We start from the raw sequence: 22,009 nt of genomic DNA, 5'->3' as shown, positions 1-22,009 counted from the left end.
TCAGCTGTCATTTCTTCCTGGAATTTCTTTTGAGGAGAATTCTTCTGTTTCTTCATTTGGCTAGTTTTCTGTTCCTTATGTGCTTTAAAAGCTTGTTATGTGTCCTGCACCTGCAAGCACTACTGTATTGAAAACAGGTTGTACACTGTCCAGGGCCTGGCCCTTCAGGAGGTGTTTTTTTTGGAGAGTGTTACTTGCTCCCTGTTGTTGTGACTGTGGTTGCCTTATCTCCCTACTTGTAGTGATGTTGTGGACCCTCCACCAGGTGTGCTTTGATTTGTTCATTGAAGTAACCTTGGGTAAAACAATTTTTTGAAGGAAAAAAAAGGGGGGTGGTGGTGGTAGAAGAGGCCTTATACCGTGCAAAGAGAGAAATGACAGGGATGGGGAAAACGAAAAGAAAATTGGGCAGAGAAATTATATGGCTTAATCCAAAGAGAGAGAGAAAGAGAGAGAGAGAGAAATAAAGGAGGTATAGAACAGGTGTAAAGAGAATGGATTAAATATGTCTGCTTAAACAAACCAACAACCAGAATAACCAGACTAGAGAAGGGATGAAATAAGAAGGAGAAAAGGAAGGAAAAAAAAATGTATATGTGTACATATATGTACGTATACATATACATATATACGTGCATATATACGTATATATGTATACATATATATATATTTATATGTGTGTGTGTATATAATAAGAATTGCCCAAGAATTAAATCAGAAAATGCAAAACCACTGGGTGCCTTGGAAATGGTGGCAGCACGAGTCTGGAGGAGGGGCTGTCTGGTTGGGCCCCGTCAGTCCGGCTCCAGTAGATGCCCAGTTACCAGATGCGGAGGGGCGTGGCTTGGTGTGGGCGGGTCCTGCCGCCACTGTGGGTCCGCTGTCCCTTCCCTGAGGCCCCTCCTTGTTGGTGAGGGGGAGAAAAATGGCGGCACCCAGTGCCTCCTCCACAGACCGGGTGTCCCAAAGCACCCTGTTCAGACCGTCCTTACTGTGAGGCGGCGCGAATGAGGCGGTTTGTCCTGCTCCACCGACTCCCACTCCTGCCTGGCACTTGACTGGCATTCAGACCCCGATGTCTTAAGGGGTCCCGCTCCGTGTACCCCAGTTCTGGAGAATTGCCACTCTGCGCTGCAGATATATGGCCTCTGGCTGGTGGGCGCAGGCAGTCTTTGTCCTTTGAGCGGCTATATGCCTTCTTCCCACAACACTCTAGGGAGGGGATCGCTTTCTCCCACTGCAGACTGTGCCTCTGAACTGGTTAACCCATCGCGGGGGCTGGCTGCCCTCCTCCCCAGGTGTGTGATCCAGGCAGCCGGCCCCAGTCCGGAGGAAGCCCTGCAGTTAGAGATTGGATCCTTTTCTGGGTTTTTTGGTTGGTTTTTTTTTTTTTGATTCCCAGTCTGTGGTTTTTCTCTTGTCCAAATACAATCCTACCCTTTCACAGCCTCTCTTTCTCTTCCCTTTGTATCTTCGCAGAAGGGGATCCTCCCCTTTGTGCCCATGCCACCCTTTTCTCTCACCCAGTTCACAATCGTGCACCTATGGCTCGGCAGGTTGTCCCCATGGGCCCCTGGAGATGTCTCTGTCACTCTGCAGCCGGACTCTTGGAATTCAAAGTCCTTTGGTCTCAACACTGATGTGTTTGAGGGACGAAGGAACTTCAGGTTTCCCTGCTTCTCCACTACTTTGGATTCTCTCCCAAGATTGTTTTTTTAAATATGTCTTTATTTAAAGAAATTAGAGGACTCTTTGAAAAAGTGACTTAATACGGGCTAAGGAAGGGAGAGTATGAGGTGAGTGTTCAATGTGTTGTTGATTCAGAAAGTAAAGAAATGCAGTATATGCTAGATTATGGGGGCAGGAGGAAATAGAAATTACAGCTGCCTGTAGTGCAAGTCGGGGTGCCCATCCCTTGTGCAGTCACAATCTGCATGTAAGTTTTGATTCCCCAAATATTTAATTCCTAATGCCTAGTGTTGACCAGAAGTGTTACAGATAATAACCGGTTAATGCATATTGTATATTCTATACATTATATAGTATATTCTTATGATACAGTAAGCTAGGCAAAAGAAAATGGTATTAGAAAAATCCTAAGGGAAAATACATGTGCAATACTCTTGTGTAAAAATTCCACGCATAAGAGGACCCACACACTTCAGACCAGAGTTATTCAGGGGTCAGCTGTACTCCTTAATGGGTGCTAGGTTTCCCTGCAGGAGGATGAAGTAGGTAGTGGCGATGGTTACACAACATTGCGAATGTGTAAAATTCTGCAAAGGGTGCCCTCTCAAATCATGGTGCATTTACATTCTGTATGTTTTATCTCAATGATAACAAACAAAGCCTGATGGGATGTAGCCATGGTAAAGAACATCTCAGTGGACAAATGTGGAATAATTTGAGCCTGGAAAAATATATATTAATATAGGAGTGCAAATGGGAAGGAATTCTTGAATCTATTGTAATAACAACAATGGGGAAAGGTAAAAGGAAAGCCTTTCTTTACACAGAAATGCTAATTAATGCACATATAAAAGATGTTAGAATGACTGACTTGCAACCATTATCTGATAATTAATTCAGACAGAAAAAATCAGTTGATGCTAAAATATTTAGACGAAAAGGTAAGTTGTTCAAGCAATCTTAAAGTATCACTCCAGCAATTACTTGATGAACAGGGAAAAAGCACCGCTAAAATGATCAGGTCTGGGGGCGTCTGGATGGCTCATTCAGCTAAGCATCTGACTTCAGCTCAGGTTATGATCTCACAATTTAGGAGTTCAAGCCCCACATCCGGCTCAGTGCTGACAGCTCACAGCCTGCAGACTGCTTCGGACCCTGCGTCTCCCTCCCTCTCTGCCCTTCCCCCACTCGCACTCTGTCTCTCTCTCTCTCAAAAATAAGCATTAAAAAATTAAAAAAATGAAATGATCAGGTCTTGTAGATGGTGTTATAACTACATAGTCAAACTTAATCAGCAGTAATAGAAAATCCTCCTAGCCTTTGCCTCTGAGGTGATGGCCTCTGAAGCTCCCACTGTCCTCTGTGTGTAGAAGTTCCACTCCAGTGTTGTACCTGAGGCTGAAGTTGAGGCACACAATCAGAGAAATCCACACTTAAGGACATTCCACAATCAATGGGTGTGCATTCTTCAAAACTGTCAGAATCACTGAAGACAGAAAAGTGGTAACTGATCTATATTTAAGAACTGAGAAAGTCAAAACAGCAAATGTAGTATTTGTACCGTGACTGAATCCCAGATTTCTGAGATTCATTCATTCATTGTATTCTCAGATTTATTCATTGTATCACTGGGGGAAATATGTATATGGCTCCTGTATTAAATGATGGTATAACAGCAGTGTGAATTTGTTAATTGTGACAGTTTGTTGGGGATAGATAAAATAACCTTGACCTTAGGGATCAGATGTTCAGATATTAGAGGCAGAGTGTCAAGATATTCATGAAATAATTCTTACTTCACCCTGCAGAATCTCAGTCAAGTGAAGAAGAACATGTGATGAAATAGTAATGTTTGTTGAATCTCAAGAATAGTAGATCGAATTTTTGTAGATCTAAATTTTTCAGAAAGAAAACTAACCATTCAATGAAAGGTGGGGGCATCCACATACCCTACTTGCTGGGATATGACATTTTCCAGGCATTTGCAGGAGCAGTTTATGAATTGTGTACCCACAGTGAGAAGGTGCAGTCATGGTGGTGAAGCAATCCCCTGTCCCAAAACCGTGGGATAATCCATATGTGCAGAAATCAGTGTGACCAACTGCCCCCATGTCACGATGTGTGCTGTAGTGGACACTGAACTTTTTAAAATTATGTAAAACAAAGCTCCAAAAAAGATGATTCGGTAATACTCCTTGTAGAATAAATTGTGGTTTTTCAAGTAACGTGATAAATCTGTTTGTATTGGCGCATAATAACTGCTTCCTAGAGCCCTGGTTGAGGAGCAGTTTGATTGGAAAGTAAGTCCAGTGTGATGATATATATGAAACATTGAACCAGAAGAGAATACTATGGTGTGTGCATATGTCTCACATTTATGCAATTTCAGACGCTACCCAGTGTGCTCTGAAATTACATAAAGGGAGAATAAGCATAAATCTGAAAAAGAAATGTTACACCCAGAGATCGAAATACTATCAGTTGTGGGGTAATTCCCGAGAATGTATTTTACTATTATATATGTATAGTAGATTTCTGTTTTGAATTTAGCAGCTTTGAGCAACACCCGTTTATTTTCTTACATTGTCAGCAGGTCCTAAGATCAAGAGCCAGGCTGTTAACTGGAGCCTCTGGGGTTAAATTTCTTCTTCTTCTTTTTTTTTTTTTTTTCAGTGTTCCTTTATTTTGAGAGAGAGAGAGAGAGAGAGAGAGAGATCACATACTCGAGTGGGGAAGGGACAGAGACAGAGGGAGCGAGAGAGTTCTAAGCAGGCTCCAAAATGTCAGATCAGATCCTGATGCTTGACATCATGATCTGAGCTGAAATCAAGTATTGGATGCTTAACTGATGGGGCCACCCAGGTGCCCCTGGGGTTAAGTTTCTTTGAGGATGATTTATGTTAGCAGAATTTATTTTTTTCCAGAAATCATTTTTAAAAATGATTTCCAGGGTGCCTGTGTTGCTTAGCCAGTTGAACGTCCTGGGATCAAGCCCTGTGTTGGGCTCCACGTTGAGTGTGGATCCTGCTTAGGATATTCTCTCTCTCTCTCTCTCTCTCTCTCTCTCTCTCTCTCTGTGTGTGTGTGTGTGTGTGTGTCCCCTTTCTCTCTCTAAAATTAAAAAGAACTAAAATGAAAATAAGTAAAAAAATAATAAAAATGATTTACATGTAGCCCCTCCACCTTGAAAGCCAGAATCAGCATGCTGCCTCCCTCCCTGTTCTCCCTCTCTTTCCCCGTCTCTATCTCTTGACTACTTTTGTTCTTGAAGGTCCATATGATTTTTTGGATCCACATAGATGATCCAGGATAGTCCACCTCATTTAAAGTGCAGTGATTGGGGCGCCTGGGTGGCTCAGTCAGTTGAGCGTCCGACTTCGGCTCAGGTCGTGATCTCGTGGTCCGTGAGTTCAAGTCCTGCATCGGGCTCTGTGCTGACAGTGCAGAGCCTGGAGCCTGTTTCAGATTTTGTGTCTCCCTCTCTCTCTCTGACCCTCCCCCATTCATGCTCTGTCTCTCTCTGTCTCAAAAATAAATAAACGTTAAAAAAAAAATAAAGTCCAGTGATTATAGTGCTTGCTTTGGCAACACATATACTAAAATGGGGGTGACTCAGAAAAGATTAGCACGGACCCCATGCACAGAATGGCATGCACATTCGTGAAGCATTCCATCTATTTGTTTATTCCTTAAACGTCAAATCATTGTGGACAATTAATTTTGAATAAAGACCTGACTAAAGGAAATAAAATAAAGTTGGATGATTATGAACCATAATTACATCTGCAAAGTCTCTTTTACCATGTGATGCAAGATAACCAAGGGTATATCACCTGCGTGTGGAGCTCTTCTTACCTCTGTGTGATCCCAGTGATTACACATGGGATGATTTCATGCAAGGAACAGAGTGCTTAATATTTTTCCATTCTCCTTCGTTAGATTCATTTCATATGTAAAGCATGTATGTCAGTTTAGAAATACAATACGGAAAGAGTCTTTTTTAATTTTTTTTTTCAACGTTTATTTTATTTTTGGGACAGAGAGAGACAGAGCATGAACGGGGGAGGGACAGAGAGAGAGGGAGACACAGAATCGGAAACAGGCTCCAGGCTCCGAGCCATCAGCCCAGAGCCCGACGCGGGGCTCGAACTCACGGACCGTGAGATCGTGACCTGGCTGAAGTCGGACGCTTAACCGACTGCGCCACACAGGCGCCCCCGGAAAGAGTCTTTGATCACATCGTCTTGAGTCAGAAAAGTTGTAGCAGACATGAGTATTAGGAAGGGACCGAGCATGGCAACCGTTTCCAACGCTGAGTGCTCAGTAGCAGGAAACAGGCAGTCCCAACAGTCTCTCGTGGTCGTTCCCTCTAAGAACTGGATTTCAGTGATGAGACTGACATGGTGGAGTGTTCACACAGCATCCTACCTGTGGTCCTACTGTGCGTTAACGATTTTACAGGGAAATTTTGCATAGGTCCCTATACCAACAGGTCCATGAGAAACGGAGTCCCTTGTCAATGAGGTTGTAAAGGAATGCAGCGAATGCATGTAATTTCCCACCTGCCCTTGTGACCTCCACGCCCACAATTTCCATACTGCCCATCTTTCTACCACTATAGCCTCTTGTCCTCTACCCCTCCCCCCCTACAGGTCTTTCTCCATCCCAGTACTTTAGCCTGTCCCTCCAACCCCTGGGCCTGTGCGTGCTCCCACGCACTTCCACCTGAACCTTCAAGACTTCCTTCCCCAGCTCTATTGTGCACCCATTTTTAATTCCATTTCTCGTGTCTATCCCCTGCACTATTCCAGGGACCTCTGTCCTATCATCACCTGCACATTGTCCATCCCTGTTGACCTGTATTGAATTTCATCCGGGGCAGAAGCCAATGACTGCAGCCCAGTGCCCATATCCTCCATGGCCCATCTTCGCCCTAAGTTCTTGGGTGCTGTCCGCTCCCTGTGTACCCCATACACACCCCAACATTACCCCTTTTCCTGAGTCCCTTTAAAACAATTTTTTAGTGTTTATTTTTGAGGAAGAGAGAGAGAGGGGGAGGGAGGGAGAGGGGTAGAGAGAGGGAGACACAGAATCCAAAGCAGGCGGCTCCAGGCTCTGCGGCATCAGCACAGAGCCCAACGTGGGGCTGGAACTCACGGACAGCGAGATCATGACCTGAGGCTGAAGTCTGATGCTTAACTGACTGAGCCAACCAGGCGCCCTTCCTGAGTCCCTTAATCTTTTCATTCCCCTTCTCTTCCCAGCTGACTTCATCACCCACACCCGTTTTGTGTCCTTGAGACCATTATCTCCCCACAAAGGTTTCAGCTCCCTTTCCACCCTCTGTCTCTGTCTTGGGCCACTAACCACATCCAGTGCATCCGTACTTCATTAATACAGTGTGTCATATTTGTGTGTGTGTGTCTTTTATACTCTCTTGACCCTATTACCAGGTTCCAGCTACAGGGCAGTCACTTCCCCCAGCTGAGCAGCTGACCATGTCCATGTCTCAGTCCCTTCTGTCACTGGGCTCTCACACACTCTGGCCACTTTGCAGCAGCTGTGACCACCCTGTGGCAGGTACTAGACAACCAGGGACAGCCTTTCTGCTCTGGAACTTGTGATATTAGCCAATCAGCCAGTCCACTGGGAAGCCTTGAAAAGTAGCTCACTTCATTCCGCTTCCTCACATAAGCTGCTCTTCCAGCTTTAGCTTGTCACCCCGTCCCCATGGGCATCCCGTAGCGTGGCCCCACCTGGCAGCCTTCGACCCTGTGCAGCTGCTGGTCATAAAAGAGTTCTGCCTTTTGCACTCTCAACAATAGCCAAATTATGGAAAGAGCCTAAATGTCCATCAACTGATGAATGGATAAAGAAGATGTGGTTTATATACACAATGGAATACTACGTGGCAATGAGAAAGAATGAAATACGGCCTTTTGTAGCAACGTGGATGGAACTGGAGAGTGTGATGCTAAGTGAAATAAGCCATACAGAGAAAGACAGATACCATATGGTTTCACTCTTATGTGGATCCTGAGAAACTTAACAGAAACCCATGGGGGAGGGGGAGGGAAAAAAAGAGGTTAGAGTGGGAGAGAGCAAAAGCATAAGAGACTCTTAAAAACTGAGAACAAACTGAGGGTTGATGGGGGGTGAGAGAGAGGGAAGGGTGGGTGATGGGTATTGAGGAGGTCACCTTTTGGGATGAGCACTGGGTGTTGTATGGAAACCAGTTTGACAATAAATTTCATATATTGAAAAAAAGAGTTCTGCCTTTCATCGCTGCAAGAGTCACAGTGGTTTGTGTCCCCCATCAAATGGCTTTCATCCCACAAAATGTTCCCTTCCTACCGTGTGTTTCTTTAGCCCCATGTGCTCGTGAATTGTCGGGGCCTTTACCCAGCCCCACCCTTTGCTCACTTTTGCTGATTATGCCCTCTCCACCAATTCCACTTTATTCTTATGACTGTCATACCCCCAGACTGATGTGTGTTACACCCTGAACATCTCACACACTCTGTCCCCTCGTGCCCTTAAGTCGTGCAGTGCTCTTGAAGCATACTGCACCCTTTAACCCCTGTGTGCCTTTTATTCTCTGTCCTCACTCACCTCTCACTTTGTGTACTCTTGTTAGGAACGGAATTGTGTGCACCTGAATTCTTATGTTGACGCTGTAATCCCTTGAACTTGGAGGTGGGGGCTTCAAAGAGATAATGAGGTTAAGTGAGGCTATTAAAGTGGAAATAGTACAGTGTGACTGGTGTCCTTACAAGAAGGACCTCCGGACATACAGACCCCAGGGAAGCAGATGCGCATGGGCAGAACAAGGCCATGTGAGCACACGGAGATGGGGGGCACCCGGAAGCCAAGGAGAGAGGCCTCAGAAGAAGCCAACCCTGCTGACACCTCTGTCTTGGGTTCGTGGCTTGAGGAACTCTGAGGAAATAGGTTTCTGTGGTTCACACCACCAGCCTTGGATATTTTGTCATGGCAGCTTTAGCGGAGTAAACCCCCACCCACGTCACCGTGCTGTGTGCATCACCCCTGTTTTATATCTTTGCGCTCTTCCCCCCCCAGCCCTTCTTATGCTGCTGTTACACCCTCATGAACTGCCCCTCAGCACGCCCTGCATTTCCACAACCAGAGCTCACAGAACTATTGAAATGCTGGTCATTTAAGACGTCCTGGTGGGGTCTGCAGTTGGAGGCATGCAGGGGCAGACATGGGGCCCCATTCTTGCATTTTCAGACTTGGACACATGTCTTTGATAAACATATTTATACAAACATGTTTTTGAGGAGCATACACCTGGTAATTGTGTGAGGGGCTTTGTGAAAGAGTAGGCCAGTGGTGTGAGGGTGTGCATTGTGTGTGTGAATATGAGTGTGAATGTGTATGTAGTCTCTGTGCACATGAGTGTCTGTGGGCCTGAGACTAAATATGCCAGAATGAGAAAGACTGTATGCACGTGTGTTTTTTCCATGTGTTTGAGTCGATGAGTGTGCATAGTGTATGCGTGTGTGTGTGCCTGAGTGTGCAAATGTGCCTGTGTGTGAGCCCGTGTGCTTGCAGAATGGGCTGGCAGCCATCTGGCTCTATTCCTGCACTGGGAAATTGGGGAGTAGGGGATACAGTGAACATTTAATATCACCAAAATGGTGGTTCGGCTTCACCCTCACCTCCTGGGAGGGGATCTTCACCCCTTGGAATGTCTTGCTCATATATTTTCTTTGTCTGGGGTGGGACCGTGAGACGGTCTCCCAGTGGGATTTATGATAGGGCCTCGGTCCATGGAGGAGACGCTGGACACTGAAGGTGTCCACCAGACGGTGCAAGAACAGGAGGCTAAACGCCGGCCACCCTGACGGTATGTGGCCGAGCTCCAGGAGAAAGTGTGCGCACGTAGGCTTGAGTGAGCGTCCCTGGTGGCCGTACGCTCTGAATATTGTCAGGTTTCAGTGCTCGGAGAGCAACCCATCCATCACTTCACAGAGAGAGGACCCTGGAGCTTTCCATTTGGTACTTTCACTGAACTTTGCCCCAAGCATTTCTTCCCTGTTTGATAGTCACCTGTATCCTTTCCCTGTAACAAACTATAACAGTGAGTGCAACAGCTCTCAGTGAGTCTGGGCGTCCTTAGGGGGAATTCTGTCAGCTAAGCGTAGTTTGGGGAACCCCAAGCTTCCTTCCACTTGATATCAGAAGTAGGTGTGCTGCTAGGTGGACTGTGGTTCCCCACCTTTCCACATGGATGAAGAACCCTCACAGGGGAATGGACAGTGGACCTTGTTGAGACTGTGTATTTGTCTGTTGGTAAATCCGTAGAAGTGACTTTTGGCTCGTAAATTTTGTGTCTTCGTTAGTTGCATGAGCCCTAAGTGCTCCCTCATGAAAAGCATGAGCCCCAAGTGCTCCCTTAATAAAAGAGAAGTGTAGAGACCTCTGGTAAGAGCTCAGTGCTGTTGAATTAACAGAGAGCAGCATTGACTTCTCTGATAGAACGGTGGTAGAACCTGCTTGTGAAATCATGGAATCCCGGTACCTGTATTTCTGAGGGTCACTTTGATAAACATCTGTTTTTCTTAGAGGGGTAGATTTTTAGACTTCCTTTGATTGCCAGGGTCAATATTATTATAATGTCGTTTTGATAATATTTGCATATCACAAATCTCAGTATAATTTGTATTTAGTTATAAATATGAGACCTGGGACACCTGATGACTCAGTTGGTGGAGCATCCAACTCTTGGTTTCAGCTCAGGTCAGGTTCATGGGTGCAGGCCCCATGTCTGCCTCTGTGCTGGCAGTGTGGAGCCTGCTTGGGAGTCTCTTTCTCTCCCTCTCTCTCTGCCCCTCCCACCCTCTGTCTGTCTGTCTGTCTGTCTCTCTCTCTCTCAAAATAAAATAAACTTGAAAAAATGAGTCCCATGATTTCTTCTTTTTACTCAAAAAACATGGGACTCACTCATGTTTTCTAATATGAATTGTTGGCATGTTCTCTTTTATATCTCTTTAGATATTCTTGCTGGATTCTGATTCCGTGTATTTCCTCAATTCTCAAATAATGATGCAGCTTAGAAGACAGAAGACTAAGAATGCTCTAGATTTTTGGTGGAAGAACTTCTGAGGGAATCAGGGATGCCTGTGAGACACACACACTCGCTGCCAGTCCCTTAGTTGTCTGACATCAGTATTTACTGCTCCTTCCCTTGAGCCCCTCTGTGCCATCAGGGATCATGAAAGTAAGAGCACCTCCTAAAGCAGACAACAATCTCTTCGGAGATACTCACCAACTTGTAATTGGATTTGGTAATTAGTCCTGGGAGAAAGTTTTTCAGAAGTATTGTCAGCTACCGAAGGCTGTGCTGTCATTGCCACCACGTGTGAAATGATAATTGCAGTTCTGACGGGAGGTGAGGTCACAGATCACAAAGCCTTATCTCTGGTCTGGCTGCCTCCCTCCCTCACACGTACTGGCTGCTGTGACCTTCACGCTGCGCCCCCATCCTTCAACGTGACGAGTCCAGTGAGTTCTTTCTCTGTCAGACTGAGAGGCAGCGCCTGTAAGGAAGGACGTGTGAGTAAGTGTTCGTGTCTGGAAAGGGATCCTGAGGGTCGGGACAGACCAGGGGAAGAGCTAAAGAGGGAGGTGGAGTAGTTCCTTGGGTGTGAGCTGAGCTTGTCGATAGAGGTGAGGACCCCGGACCCTGCACCCACACCCACGCCTGGTGGTTCCTGGTGCCGTTTAATGAAGTCCTCCCGCGGACTGTTACTGATGAAAATGCCATTGACAAGGAAGGGTCATTTTGAAGGTGCGTAAGGACCGTAGTTATGAAAGCCCTCTGCTGTTGACATTACTTTGCAGGAATCATAGGTTGAGTTTTCAGTGTCAGTAGAGGTGTGCCTACAATGCCTTTAGACCTCTAACAGTTTCCAGTTGTCTACAGAAATAGTATATATGAATTAGTTTCTAGAATTTTTGTTAGTTTCTTTTTTTGTAACTCAAGTATATGATGCCCTTACTGGAGATAGTAATTGTGCCTGTACTGAAACCATCTGAGGCCTCCTGGCTATGGGAAGATTCCTTTACTTCTTGAAGTTAGAGAAGCAACATTTAAGGAAATGGTAACTATAATTATGGGTTCCAGAAAACAGCTGTCATGAGTACATGTATCTTGTCTTATTATCTGTGGTTTAATATTCTGACATCATCCCCAAGCTCACAACTCATTTCCTTATGATTTCAACATAAACGATACACAAGATTCTGTATTCCCAGATATTCTCTTCTACTGTCTTTTGTCTTTCACATATGTTGCCTAATATCCAATAGTTTCGCTTATTGTGGGATTTAATGCTTAATCATTTGAACCAAAATTACTAATAACTTAGTTTCTACCTCACACTGTTTAATTACATATCATATATATTTTTTTGCTTCACAGCTCTGGGAACAGGGTAATATTGTCAGATGGTTTATTGGATTGAGTCCACTGTGTTTTCCTTCCTGGAATGATAGCCAATGAGTCTTTCTGCTGAACTCACATTGAGCAAACCCTTCATTCACCAAACCCAGCTAAGACCTTGCAAAGTTTCTTGTAGGATTAGCCTAGAGAATAAATTATTAAAGAATATGGAAACTTTATGAGCAGGTTTGTCAAGGAGAAGAAAAGTAGCATGAAATGAAATGGAAAAGTGTTTTTCAAAACTAAATACAGGTCTTATTGGAAGATACAGCTGACCTGAATTGTCCGTGGAGCACAGAGTTTCGGGCACTGTTGGCTCCAGCCTGCCATGTTCCAGTCTCCATTCGGCCCCTGACCAGTGTGTGAATTTAGATACGTCCCTTAACTTCTCTGTCTCTGAGTTCTTCTTGTCTTTGCAGTGCCTCTGTCATGCAGTGAGGAAAATTTTAAAAATGATTCATATTTACGGCTGTACAGCAGTGACTTGCGCGTTTTAAGTGCCATGTAAGAGTTATTCATTCCATTCTTGGAAGCCCCTTAACAAAACTAAATTGAAGAAATGTATCTCAGAGAGCATATTGGATTTCAGTTGATATGATCAATCTAGTCCACACGACATGATCTGGTGCAGGATCCTCTGAGTCTGAAGACAAATACCAGTCACTGGCAACTGGCCCTAGATTTTTGACAATAGGAGTGGTCTCCTTATCTGAGACTTGTTGGAATCCTGGGCATTTTCTCTTCACTGCTCTCATCTCTCATTTTGTTATATAAGATGCAGGTTGTGCTGCACAGATTTGGTTCTAAAACATCTGGTTACAGTTTTTTCTTGGTCATGCCTTTTATAGGTGTCCCCAAGCCAATGGCAGCCTTTAGGCGAAGGATTTCTTCAGTGACTTTTTTTTTTAATATTTATTTATTTTTGAGAGAGAGAGTGAGACAGAGTGTGAGCAGGGGAGGGCCAGAGAGAGGGAGACACAGAATCAGAAGCAGGCTCCAGGCTCTGAGCTGTTAGCACAGAGCCCGACGCGGGGCTCGAACTCACAGACCACAAGATCATGACCTGAGCTGAAGTTGGATGCCCAACCAACTGAGCCACCCAGGCGCCCCTCTTCAGTGACTTTTGAATGTAGATTTGTTTTCTGTCCTCACAGAGCTGGCAGGGTGTGTCCATTGGCACCAGCTGCTCCTTCTGTGTCTCCAGCCATCACAAGCAGCCCCAGGACCTCCAGGTGGGTGGAAATTAAAGTACAGCCTCCCCAAGATTTGGGGGTTTCCATTTTCCTCTGCTGGTTTCTTTTTTTTTTTTTTTCTTTCTTTTTTTTTCTGTAATTTTTTTAAGGTTTATTCATTTTTTAGAAACAGAGCACGAGTTGGGGAGGGGTAGAGAGAGGGAGACACAGAATCCAAAGTGGGCTCCAGGCTCTGAGCTGTCAGCACAGAGCCCGATACAGGGCTCGAACCCATAAACTGTGAGATCATGACCTGAGCTGAAGTCGGACACTCAACCAGCTGAGCCACCCAGGCGCCCCTGGTTTCTTTATATGCTGGTAAATATCCCTTTCCTGTAGGATTTCCAAATGGGGCAACAAACCCATCACAGAGAACAGAAATTTAGGATTCTGCTCTACTGAATTTTGTGACAAATTTGCAGACTCAATATTGTTACTGTTCCCTGAGGCTTCATGTGGGCTCAGATCTGGACCTGTAGATCTGTAAGTTTCTTCCGCATGGACTCCATCAGCAGGTCACACACGATCACAGGACAGCCTTTTGCAGCCACTCACAGATTTGTGTGTGTGTGTGTGTGTTAGGCATTTTCAAAAATGACAGACACTACACAGGTTGTAAGCACAGAGGTCAGTGGAATTCATGACTGAACACACCTCTGTACACAACACCTAGATCAAGAAAAGAATGCTGTAGCTCTTCAGAAACCCTCTTGTACCTGTCACTACCTCCAAGAATATAATTCTTTTGCACGGATTTATGGGAGTGGAATCTTAGGACATAGGTTTATATCTGCTCTAACATTTAAGAGAGTAGTTCACTTTGCCTGTTTTGTACTTTACATAAATGGAACATATGGCATGATCTCTTTCATATTGTCATTTTTTCCCCATTCTATCTGATGTTGTGAATTTATCTGTATTGCTGTATATTACTCCCCCCATTCATGGTATAGGACACCATTGTGTAAATATGAGTCAGTTAATTGATTCATTCTGTTAATGAGCTGGTGGGTAGTTTTTAGTTTGGGGCTGTTACGAGTAATGAGTAGTGCTGGCATATAAACCCTGTGATTGGTCTTTCTGATGATAAATGCACAGATTTCTGTTACATGCATTTGCAGGAGTAGAATTGTTGGGACACAGGGTTGTATTTGGACAGCTAAAGTGGATACCGCATCATTTTCCAAATGTGTGTACCAGTTTTAACACCTGCCAGCAGTATCTGAGATTCTTCATTAATCTATATCTTTGCCAGAGCCTCGTTATTTCTGTCATTTCCAGTTTATATTTTTCAGTGCTGTTTGGCATTATATTTAGGTAGTGGTTATATTTTGATTTTCCTGTTTACTAAGGATATTAAATACTTCTACACACGGGGTGCCTGCGTGGCTCAGCTGGTTGAGCATCTGACTTCGGCTCAGGTCGTGATCTCACGGCTTGTGAGTTTGAGCCTTGTGTTGGGCTCTGTGCTGACAGCTCAGAGCCTGGAGCCTGCCTTGGATTCTGTGTCTCCTTCTCTCTATCTGCCCTTCCCCTGCATGTTCTCTCTCTCTCTTTCAAAAATGAGTAAACATTTAAAAATCTTTAAATACTTTTACATATGTATTATCCACTGAATAACTTCTTTTTAAAATTTCTGTTGGAATGCTTTGCCTATTTATTTTGTTGTGTGGTTTGTAGTAGTTCTTTGTGCTGGTTACAGGTTATATCTGTCTGGGTGTGTGTGTGTGTGTGTGTGTTTTGATGAGAACTACCCTTAATTTTGTCATTTCACCCATATGATTAATGTGTTCTGTGCTATTTAAGAAATATCTTCTTTAAAGTAAGTATTTTCTTATTCTAAGACCATAGAAATATCTTGTTTGGTTTTCTAAAAAAAAAAAAAAAAAGTACACTATTTTTCTTTAAAATTCAGGTGAGCAATCCATTGAGAGTTTATCTGTTTTATGACATGGGGAGTGATTGAGGGTCCCTCCATCCTCAGGTACAGCTAGTGAATTTTAGCTTTTTCTGAAAATGTTGTATTTGCATTCATTCCCTTTGCCGTCACTTGTCATTGCTTCCCCCAGGCTAACCACGTCATCTTTCATGCTGACTTTTCAGTGAAATATACCAGACATCTATTATTCCCATCTCATGAAGTCTTGGCCATCAAACAGAAGCACATAATGAAAGTCCCTTTTGGTGTCAGAAATCTTCAGTGAGCCTTTTTGCTCAGAAGAATGATTGTTGCCATAATTTAAAAGTAAGGGTGTTGAATGACAGAATGTCCTACAGGGATTTGATAGTGGGAATAATCTTCTTGTCACAGACCGTAGTTGGAATTGTGGGCAATTTCTCTCTTCTCTACCATTACCTGTTCCTTTACCACACTGAGTGCAGGGTGAGGTCCACCCATTTGATTCTCAGGCACCTGACGATAGCCAACTCCTTGGTCATTGTCTCCAAAGGAGTCCCCCACACTGTGGCATCTTTTGGGTTGAAACATTTTTTCAATGAGTTTGGATGCAAACTTCTTTTCTGTGTTCAGAGGGTGGGCAGGGGAATGTCCATTGGCAGCACCTGCCTCTTGACTGTGTTCCAGACCATTATGATCAGCCCCATGAACTCCTGTTTGAAGGAGTTTAAAGTCAAAGCCCCAAAGTACATTGGCTTCTCCATTTCCCTCTGTTGGATCCAGTTCATGTTTGTAAATTTAGTTTTTCCTCTGTTATATGTGTTTAGCAACCGGAGCATGAAAAACTTCACAAAGAAAGGAGATTTGGGCTACTGTCTTGCTGTAGATCACGAGACAGTCACAGTTTCCATATATGCAGTGTTGATAGTATTTCCTGAAGCTTCCTTGTGTGGTCTCACAATCGGGGCCAGCAGCTCCATGGTCTTCCTCCTGCACAGACACAAGCAGCGGGTCCAGCACATTCACAGCACTAATGTCGCCCCCAGATCCTCTGCTGAGTCCAGAGCCACCCAGAGCATCCTCGTCCTCGTGAGCACCTTTGTGTCTTTCTACTTCCTCTCCTCCGTCTTTCATGTTTGTGTTGCTCTTCTTTGTAATTCCAGCTGGTGGCTGGTGAACACCGCTGCCATGATTTCTGTGTGTTTTCCAACTGTCTGCCCCTTTCTGCTTATGGGCCGGAATTCTGTTATATCCAGACTCTGCTTTGCATGGATAACAAATATAACATTTCCTAATCTTATCAGAAATATGTGAAGTGAATGTTTTTTGCACCATATTTAGTTCTTGATGCATCACCATCAAAAACTGAGTTCAGGAAGTAAAGGAGAAATGCCATGTCTTTCTACATTACACACTAATGCGCACTGGGCTTTCTTCAGCTGGTTGAACTAGGAACCTGCATTTCTGTAGCGGAGGTGAATAAAGCAGCTTGACCTCATAAACTTAATCAAATGGTGTTTACACAAAATTTAATAGACTGGGTCCTAGCTCCTGTGTCAGATTCATAGAGTGGTTGACCAACTGGTTTACATGGGGAAATGTTTTGCCTGGCCATAGTTTTGCCTGGCCATATGTTTTACATGTCCATACTATTGCCTTCTCCAGAATATCGTGTAGTTAAAACAATGCAATATGTAGCCTTTGCAGATTGGATTCTTTCATTTGGCAAGGTGCTTTTAAGGTTCTCCCATGTCTTTTCCTGGCTTGATAGTCCATTTATTTTTAGTGATGAATAATGTGCCATTGTCTAGATATATCACAGCTTTTTTTTTTTTTTTTAACCATTCACCTACTTGGTTACTTCCAAGTTTGGACAGTTAAGCAGAAGTTCTATAAACATTCATGTGCCGGGTTTTTACATGGAAATAAGTTTTCAGCTCATTTGTATAAATACCAAGGAATGTGATTGCTAGAATGTGATAAGAGTATGTTTAGTTTTGTAAGAAAACATTAAACTGCCTTCCAAAGTGGCTATAATCTTCCCACAAGCAGTGAATGATGGTATTTGTTGTTCGGCATCTTTACTAGCATCCACTGGTGTCAGGATTTTGGATTTTGGCCATTGTATTAGATGTGTGGTGGTAACTCATTGTTTCTCTTTTCAGTTGTCTAATGACATAAGATGCGGAGTGTATTTTCATATGCTTCATTTTCCATCCAGTGTATCTTCTTTGATGAGGGTGTTTATTGCTGTCTTTTTCCCATTTTTAAATGATGTTTTTTGCATTCTTATTGGGCTTTGCGAGTGTTCTTTGTGTATTCCAATACCAGACCTTTTAGAAATGTGCTTTGCGAGTACTTTACCCCAGTCTGTGGCTTTTTTCTCATTCTCTTGACCGTGTTTTTTGCACAACAGAAGTTATTAATTTTAACGAAATCCAAATTATTATTACCTCCGTGGATTGTGCCTTTGGTATTGTATCAAAAAAGTGATGAAACCTAGGTCCTCTAGATTTTTTCCTGTGTCATCTTCTAAGAATTTTATAGTTACACATTTCACATTTACATCTATGATTAATTATGAGTTGAATTTTGTGAAAGGAATAAGGTTTGTGTCTAGATGAATTTTTTTTTGTACATTGATGTCCATTTGCTCCAACACATCTGTTGAAAAGACTACCTTTTCTCCATTGTATTGCTTTTGCTTCTTTGTCAAAGATCAGTTGACCATGTTTGTATGGGTCCATTTTTGAGCTCTCCATTATGTTCCTTTGATCTGTTTGTGTGTCTTGATTACTGTATATTTTTTTAAAAATTTAATGTTTGTTTATTTTTTGAGGGAGACAGAGCACAAGCCGGGGTAGGGGCAGAGAGACGGGGAGACACAGAATCCAAAGCAGGCTCCAGGCTCTGAGCTGTCAACACAGAGCCGGATGCAGGGCTCAGACTCCTGAACTGTGAGATCATGACCTGAGCCGAAGTTGAGCGCTTAACGGTCTGAGCCACCCAGGCACCCCATTGATTACTGTATATTTATAGTAAGCCTTGAAATCAAGTAATATTAGTCCTCTGACTTTGTTCAGCTCCTTCAATATTTTGTTTCCTACTGTGTGTCTTTTGACTATCAATATAAACTTTAGAATCAATTTGTTGATATTCACCAAATAACTTGCTATTTAGTTTGGGATTGCATTGAATCTGTAAGTCAAGTTGGGAAGAATGACACTTTGACCCTATTGAGTCTTTCTGTCCGTGTACATGAAATCTCTCTCCATTTATTTAGTTCTTTGATTTTGTTTATCAGCTACCTAGCTTTCTTCCTGTAGATCCTGTACATACTATGTTAGACTTATACCTAAGTATAACTTCCTTTTCTGGTAGTGTAAAGTTACTGTGTTTTTAAATGCAAATTCCACTTGTTCATTGCTGACTTGTGTACTGTATTAGTCTGAACTGTTATAACAAAGCAACATAGACCAGATGGTACATAAGCAACAGATGCTTCTCACTGTTCTAGAGGCTGGGAAGCCCAAGATCACTGTGATGGCTAATTAGGTGTCTAAGTGAGGGCCCTATTCTTGGCTGCAAAAGACTGTTTTCTTGTTGGATTCTCATATTGTGGAGATTAAGAGCTCTCTGAGGTCCCTTGTATAAGGTCACTTATCTCCTTCATGAGGGTTCCCCTCTAATGCAGTCATTGACTTCCCAGGGGCACCACCTCCACATACCATCCCTGTGGGTTAGAATTGCACCATATGGGATTTAGGTGGATAACACAGCACATTGTATTAACCTTGTGTCCTTCAGTCTTGCTATAATCATTTCTTAGTTCCAAAAGTTTTTTCGTTTTGACTCTGTGGAGTTTCTACATAGACCGTGTGATCTGCAAATAAGACAGTTTTATTTCTTGCTTCATAATGTCTGTCCTACTTCTTTTTCTTACTGCATTATCTAGGACTTCCAGTACAGTGCTGAACAAGAATGGTGAGAAAAGACATCCTTGCCACTGAATTGTACATTTTAAGAGTGGGTTTCATGGGGGTGCCTGGGTGGCTCAGTCAGTTAAGCATCCAACTCTTGATTTGAGCTCAAATCATGATCTCATGATTGTGAGATCAAGCCCTGCTTTGGGCTACATGCTGGGTGTGGAGCCTGCTTAAGATTCATTCTCTCTCTCTCTCTCTCTCTCTATCTCTATCTCTATCTCTCTATCTATCTATCTATCTATCTCTGCCCCCTCCTTCAAACATGCGAGTCTCCACCCCCCACCCCCAAAAAAGTGGATTTTATGGTAGGACATATGTTATTGAAACAATCAAGTAAAAACATCAAATAGCTTCACGTTGAACTTAGGGGAAAAAAGTCTGATATCCTGACACTATACTATAAGGACTTGAGATGTAAGTTCCAGAGGGTTTCTGGAGGGGTTGTGGGTGGGGGGGATGGGCTAGATGGGTAAGGGGTATTGAGGAAGACACTTGTTAGAATGAGCACTGGGTGTTATATGTAGGAGTTGAATCACTGGATTCTACTCCTGAAATCATTATTGCACTATATGTTAGCTAACATGGATATAAATTAAAAAAATAAAAAAAAAAATAAGTTCCAGTATCCATTGCAATAATGTAGGACAGAGAGGATTAGTTTTATGGCAATAATAGAAGAATTGGAAATGATTATAAGGTAAAATGAACATATTGTGTTCTCCAAATCCTGGTTATTAGTTTTGTAGGGTATCAACAGGTCTCTTAGCTCCACCTTACTAGATTCTAGTTCACAATTTCATACTGTTCTACTTCTTCCACTGAACTAAAAGGTATAAAAGAACTCCTACTCGGGGCACCTAGGTGGCTCAGTTGGTTGAGCGTCCGACTTCGGCTCAGGTCATGATCTCACGGTTCATGGGTTCGAGCCCCCATCGGGCTCTGTGCTGACAACTCAGAGCCTGGAGCCTGTTTCGGATTCTGTGTCTCCCTCTCTCTGACCCTCCCCCGTTCATGCTCTGTCTCCCTCTGTCTCAAAAAAAATAAACGTTGGGGCGCCTGGGTGGCGCAGTCGGTTAAGCGTCCGACTTCAGCCAGGTCACGATCTCGCGGTCCGTGAGTTCGAGCCCTGCGTCAGGCTCTGGGCTGATGGCTCGGAGCCTGGAGCCTGTTTCCGATTCTGTGTCTCCCTCTCTCTCTGCCCCTCCCCCGTTCATGCTCTGTCTCTCTCTGTCCCAAAAATAAATAAAAAACGTTGAAAAAAAAATTTTATAAAAAAAAAATAATAAACGTTAAGAAAAATTAAAAGAACTCTTAATCTTCATATCTATAAAGCACTTACTTTGTATCTCTTATTGTCCTGGATACATTATCGTGTTACACACCTCTTAAAAGAATCTTTAACTCATGCATTTTTTCAAATTTTTCAATGTAGTAACACAGAGAAAACATGTAAACTAAATATATATAAAATGGGTTAAGGAAAAATTTCTAAATAAAAAGGAATTTTACCAGAGTTGAAAGACTCATATAATGCTTAATAGTATAATCACAAATTGAGATTTTTATAACCTTTGAAAAACTCTTCTGGTAAGATTATTGAATCATATTAACCGTCTGATAAATACTTGCACACATTAATGATCAAACTAGTGTAAAAGCGACTTGGGCAATTTATCTAAACAGTATTTCAGTATTTCACTTTCAGCAGTTATACTGGGTAAAGGGTCCTATGTGTGTAGCAGGAAAGGATGCATAAGAAGTTATTATTAGTATGAAGAAAATGGGTCTCTCCTAACCAAGCAATCAGGTTTGAGAGTAAACATTCTGTGTTGTATTCTAATCTCACTCCAGTTTTTTGCTTTTTGGTTTTTGGTATTTGACCATGGACAGACAGCTTTTAAGCCTCAGCCCTCTCTCAGTTGCCTTCCCTGTTTTTGGTACAGCTTGAGGTATAATTGATAAACACACACACACACACACACACACACACACACACACACACATTTACTTACTGCACATATTCAATGTATCTCCCTCTTCCCGTCTACTCTACAAGTGGCCAAATTTAGAAGCCCAGGTGCTCCTTTGGTGCCCACAAAAGGTCAAACCACACGCAGGACCCACCGTCTAGTATAAACTCCATAGAAACTTGAAGTGAGTCTCCTCTTGTCTCTCAAGCCATTTTTGTGGCAACTTTGGAAACCTGTCCTGCTCTCCCCAGAAAGTCTCACTGTGCTTTAAACATCTTCACATCCTTTTGGTGAATAGCATTATCAGTCTTGATACCCAAGACTAAATTTCAGATAGGGGTTCATCCCATGTCTGTGGAATATCTAAAAGTGCAAATTAACTATTTTCAAGGGGATCGATATGTGAAATTCCTAGTTGGCCTACAAACAAAGCAAGACTAATGTATCTTCAAGTGTATATGTTCATTCTGAAGGGGAAACTCATGATCAGTGAGCTTTCCAAATTACTCCAGTGAAAGCTCCAAGTAGCGGTTGGGGGGAAACTTTGCGCATATCATATCTCTACTCCTGAAATTTTCTTTTATTTCCTGACACTTCTTACATGCTTAATATATTTTGCCCCAGGGCTGAGCCTGGCTGGCTCAGTCAGTAGAGCATGTGACCCTTGATTTCAGGTTGTTTTGAGTTTGAGCCCCATGTTGGGTGTAGAGATTGTGTGTGTGTGTGTGTGTGTGTGTGTATTATCTATTATCCCTATACAGATATGT

The 22,009-nt window shown here is 43.1% G+C and overlaps 1 protein-coding gene and 1 non-coding gene across 2 annotated transcripts; both read left to right on the top strand.

Annotated features, from left to right (window-relative positions):
* Positions 1-5,261: 5,261 nt before the first annotated feature.
* Positions 5,262-5,369, top strand: LOC125916230 (U6 spliceosomal RNA). The gene has a single exon (XR_007455844.1). It is a non-coding gene; the product is annotated as a U6 spliceosomal RNA (small nuclear RNA).
* An 8,068-nt stretch (positions 5,370-13,437) lies between these two features.
* LOC125915640 (vomeronasal type-1 receptor 4) lies at positions 13,438-20,317 on the top strand. Its single transcript, XM_049621575.1, has one exon. It carries the CDS (start codon positions 15,656-15,658, stop codon positions 16,598-16,600), a length of 945 nt encoding a protein of 314 aa, XP_049477532.1. The 5' UTR covers positions 13,438-15,655; the 3' UTR covers positions 16,601-20,317.
* Positions 20,318-22,009: the final 1,692 nt, after the last annotated feature.

This window comes from Panthera uncia (assembly GCF_023721935.1).
Source record: "Panthera uncia isolate 11264 chromosome E2 unlocalized genomic scaffold, Puncia_PCG_1.0 HiC_scaffold_19, whole genome shotgun sequence".
NCBI lineage: Eukaryota > Metazoa > Chordata > Mammalia > Carnivora > Felidae > Panthera > Panthera uncia.
This window is presented reverse-complemented; position numbering and strand designations above follow the sequence as displayed.